Source organism: Galeopterus variegatus, unplaced genomic scaffold (genome assembly GCF_000696425.1).
Source record: "Galeopterus variegatus unplaced genomic scaffold, G_variegatus-3.0.2 Scaffold3708, whole genome shotgun sequence".
Lineage (NCBI taxonomy): Eukaryota > Metazoa > Chordata > Mammalia > Dermoptera > Cynocephalidae > Galeopterus > Galeopterus variegatus.
In genome coordinates this window covers 32205-37122 of record NW_007729819.1, presented here as the reverse complement: position 1 = coordinate 37122, position 4918 = coordinate 32205, and the positions used below count along the sequence as shown (strand labels likewise).

The following is a 4918-nucleotide window of genomic DNA, read 5'->3' as shown; positions in this document are numbered from 1 at the left end:
GTAGGCCCCGCCCCACCCCGCAGCCCCGCCCACATGTTCTGCCCCCAGATCAAGCCCCGCCCCTCCCAGCGGCGGCGCCCCGTCCTGTCACCTTTGCTGCTGCCGTCAGGACCCCGGAGCACGGTGCACTCGTCGATGACCCCGAAGGGCTGGAACAGCCGCAGCACATCCTCCTCTGACTGCTGCTTGTTCAGCATCCCCACAAACAGCTTCCGGTCCCCTGTGGGCGGAGACATCCACCTCAGCCGAGTCCCCAGCCGCCCCAACGTCCCCGTCCCTCCAGCAGAGAGGGGAGGCTGGACAGGGGGCGCCTGGGCCCTGCCGACCCCTGCTCTGCGCGTGCGAGGAAGGACAGAGCCACGCCCAACCCCTGCCCTGATGCCTCCCCCCGCAAGTGCCCTGCACAGTCCCATCGCCAGGCCTGTGAGCACGCATTGTCCCTGCCTGGGATGCCGTCCTTTCGATCCTTCAGGGTCTCTGCTCCCTGGCTACCTCCGGCAAAGATGACCTTCCCCTCCTGTGCACCCGGAGAGCCCACACATGGTGCCAGGGTTAGGAGCTGCCTTGCCGGGCCTAGGTCCCTTTCTGTCTGTCTGCCCCCTAAATCTGCCAGACGGTGGTGTGCGCTCCTGGTCCCCGCAGCCTCACGGTGCCCAGCAGAGCCCCCTGCCCAACCTTGCCGGGGCTCAGGAGGGGCCATGCCATCAATGTCTCTGGAACGAGTGAGGGCACGTGTGGGCATAGGACCAGGTGCCTAGGGAGCCTGGGGCCCCCACCTGGTGGGGCTGGGGTGGGGCCCTGGCTGGAGTCCCGCTGGGCCCTGCCCACGTCCGAGGCCAGGGGCTGGGCCAGCCTCTCCCCTCGGGTAATTGCGCTGCTCCGCGGTAATCAGGAACGTGGCAGCTTCATCTCTCAGGGATGGTGAGGGGGTTACTATGGAAACCGTTCTCCAGCAGCTGTCACTCATGGGGGTGGGAGGGGGAGAGAGAAACGAAGCAGAGAGACTGAGAGTCAGGGAGAAAGAGACAGATGAGAGAGAGAGACAGGGACAGACTGACAGAGACAGAGATAGAGAGAGACAGTAAGAGACGAGAGAGAGAGAGAGGCGCAGACGGAGAACCAGAGAGACAGGAGAGAAAAAGAAGAAACAGAGATACAGGGGGTGGGAGGGAGAGAGAGAAAAAGAAATAAAGGGACAGAGACAGACTGACAGAGATAAAGCAGGAGAGACCGAGATAGAGACATAAAGACCCCACCTCTCTACTCCCCGACCCACACTGGCAGCCTGGGTGGAGAGTGTGAAAGTGCTTCCAGCCCAGGGGGGCCTGCACCAGGCTCCTACACATACACCGGGGTCCTGACGGCCCTGCCCCACATCTCCCCTCCCCCCAGTCTGGCCGCTCTTCTTCAGCCCCCCTCCACCCAAGGTGGGGACGGGGTATGAAAGTCCCCAGGAATGAGCCTTGGATCTCACTGGGGACAGCCGAGCATCACGCCCCCACACTGAGATCATGCCCCACGGAAACACCCACAATGCCAGCCCAGACGACCAGCCTCCAATAGTCAAGCCACTTGCACGAAGCTCCGCGCCCACGCACCGAAGGGAAGACGCCCCCACCACGCAGCTGCACATGCGTGCTCGTGTGCATAGCTGCAGCAACGCGAACGCACGGGGGCACATCCTCGCACATGTCTGCACACAGGCCTACCCAGATGTTCACACTCACATACACACATGCGTGCAAACACGCACGCATGAACACACGGCAGCCAGTCACAGATCCACAGGCCTCTGCCACTGTCCCTCCAGGGGTGAGATGTAGGAGGGACTGCCCTCCTTCCTGCACCCCTCCAGCAACCCCCAGCCTGGGAACGCGGACAGATGACAACTACCTCCGCGGCTCTCGCTGTCCGCAGGCTTCACCTGGATTGGCCGCGCCATCTGTGGAGAGAGGCAGGAGGGGGAAGTCAAGGTCTGTAATGTTGCGGGGGGGGGGGCAGGCACCACTGTTAACCCTCCCACCACCAACCCTCAGCACCCCACCCACCCCACACACACCCCAGTTAAGCCAAATAACATATGGCCCTACCTACGGGGTGGGACCTGTCTAGCAAACTCTTAGCCTTCAAAACCCAACAAGAAAATCCCTTCTTCCAGAAAGCCACCTTGGCTCCCCAAATGTGACAGATTGTTTGCAGAGGTGGCCAATTCCTCCCATCCCTATATATGATGTGACTTTGCACTTCCTACTGTCAAGAACTGGAGTCTATTCCTCTACTCCTGCCATCTAAACTTGGCTGTGTGACCTGCTCTGACTAGTAGAACATGGTGGAAGTTAAGTGAGAGTTCTGAGCCCAGACCTCAGGAGACCTCACGTCTTCCACTCTTGCCCTCTCAGAACCCTGAGATTGCCAGGTGTGCAAGCCCAGGTGAGCTACTGAAGGAGAGATTTCATGGAGAGAGAGGCCCCACTGCCAGATAGCATGTGGGAGTGAGGCTGTCCTGGCCCAGCAAGCTCCAGTCAAGCCCCAACTGACAGCAGCTGCATGAATGACCCCAGGAGAGGCCAGCAGAAGAACCATATAGCTGAGCTCAGACCAAACTTAAACCCACAGAAACATGACTGAATTTGAATCAACACAAATAAAATGACTAGTGGTGGTTTGTTATGCAGCAGTAGCTGACTGGTACACCAAGGCAGCTACTTTTAAACAGATCCCATGAGCTTTGAGTAGAGAGGACTGTCACACCTGAGTGGACCAGCCTACTGTCTGGACTCATTGTTCTGGACACTTCTGTCCCCTACTCCAGGCACTGAAAATAACACACAGTGGAAGAAATCCTCCCTCACCCTCACCTCCCCCCCCACCCCCACAACATACCCAGTCCTGGGTATGGGCTAATTTGGATATCTAAAAACAGACTTGAGGGGTGTGGGAGTACAGAAGGCATTTGCTTGTCCACTGGTCCTGGGACAGAATCCTCCTCCTAAACTGGTGTCGCTGGTGAACTCCTACTCATCCTTCAAAACCCAGCTCAGGGGTCGGCCTGGTGGCGCACTGAATAAGTGCGCCGCTTGGGAAGCGTGGTGGCGCTCCCGCCCGAGGGTTCGGATCCCACATACAGACCGGTTCCCGCTCACTGGCTGAGCGAGGTGCGGGAGCAACGCCGAGGTTTGCAATCCCGTTGCCGGTCCCCGGTCTGGTACGGGGGCGACACTGAGGGTTGCGATCCGTTGCCGGACACGGAAAAAAGACAAAAAACAAAAACAAAAACAAAAAAAAACCCCAGCTCAAAAGCCCCCATGCAGGCAATCCTTCTACCCCTCTGGGCTCCTTCCTCTGCATCAGAGCTGGACATGTCTGTATCTTTCTGTCTCCCTCCAGACTGGGAACCACAGCATTGCCCCACGTGGAGCTGGGTATATGGAGGAATCAGAGGAACTTGCTGAACTGAATGGGCCAGAAGGAAGTGGTCAACTTCCACCAGCATAGAAAGGCACAGTGCTGGCCCCAGACCCTCTCCAGATCAGACAATCTCTGAATAGGTCCTCACGTCCCCTCAGCCCTGGGGGGCTGCAAAGTGCTCTTTCTACACTTCTGACTTTGGAGGCGTGGCACAGAGAAGGCACTTGATAAACATCAGCTTTTCTAACCACAGCACAGCTGCCCAGCAAGCTTCAAAGACAGGCACAGTTTTCACCCCATTTTATCGATGTCAGCATTGAGGTCTGGAGAGAAGTGATTTGTCCAAAGTCAGGGCAGGTGAAGGCTTCCTGGACTCCAGATTCAGAGATCTGTCCACCCACTCCCACGAGTAGAGCCCCCTTGGCATCTTTGAACCCCCAAAGTCTCCTCCCCTCTGAACTCCCACCCCTTCTCTCAGACCGTGTCCCAGCTCTACATCCACTGTTCCACTCTGAGACCCCCTCTGAGCCCCCTCCCCACTCTGATTCCCTCCCCCTTCTGAGACCCTCCCCCTTTCTAAGTGTATGTCCCAGGCACACACCTATGGGCTGCCTCAATTTGAACTCAGCCCTGGGATCCCCAGAATCTGCCCCAGCCTCTCAGATCCACTGTTTCCAATTCTCCCAGCCCGACATTCCTGCTGCCCAGCCGCACCACCAGAGGGACCCTGACCACTTGGAAAAAGTGCTAAACCCCTGTCTCCCTTCCCCCACCCAGTCAGCCAGATCCCCCTCACCCCACACGTGTACACACACACACACACACACACACACACACACACACACACACACACCGGGACCCCTCCACCTGGGTACCACGCCCTGCTAGCAGGAGGGGAGATGATTGCAACCAGATGGGACCAGCTTCTGGGCTGGGGGCAGACTGGGGTGGCCAGGGGAGGTGGGGGAAGAGGATGGGGGTCACCTGAGCTCAAGCCTCCTGCTCCGCCCCACCCCCTCCCACTCCGCCTCCGCTGGCCCTCACCTCCTCTCCCCTCCCAGCACCTTGGGCAGATGAGGATGGGGTTGCCATGGCAACGCTGATTCACCACACGGAAGCTGGCAATTGTTGTTGCCATGGAAACCGCCTCTTAGGGGCGAGCCCAGCTCCTGCCTTGCACAAAAGAGATATTTAAATATAATCTTCTGGAGATGGATGAGCCGAGGGAGAGAGGGAGGGGCGGCCACGGGGAGAGAATGTGCCCCCATCACTGCACCCTCCACTCCCACCCCACTCTCGGGGCCTGGGGTACCTGCTCCCCCTCTGCCCGCCGGCCGCTGAGCTTGGGACCTTCCGCCTCCTCCGGGGAGGCCCCCTCCCCCTCCTGGGTCAGCTTGTCGGCGGGGAGAGGGGTCCTGGTCTGGCCCAGAGAAGCCAGGGGGGCAGCCCCCTCCTTCCCAGCGCCCCCACTCCAAAGCCGAGCTCCGAGGCCCGGCCGCCCCACCCCGCG

General features: G+C 59.4%; 1 protein-coding gene across 1 annotated transcript in view; it reads right to left on the bottom strand.

Moving 5' to 3' along the window:
• LOC103601376 (CUGBP Elav-like family member 5) overlaps positions 1 to 4918 on the bottom strand; it is a 39643-nt gene that overhangs the window by 17723 nt on the left and 17002 nt on the right. The window contains exons 2-3 of the mRNA XM_008585779.1: positions 1891 to 1942; positions 30 to 220 (exon numbers count right to left, since the gene is read on the bottom strand). Of these exons, the coding sequence (XP_008584001.1) occupies positions 30 to 220; positions 1891 to 1942 (243 nt within the window). The remainder of the gene's footprint in view (positions 1 to 29; positions 221 to 1890; positions 1943 to 4918) is intronic.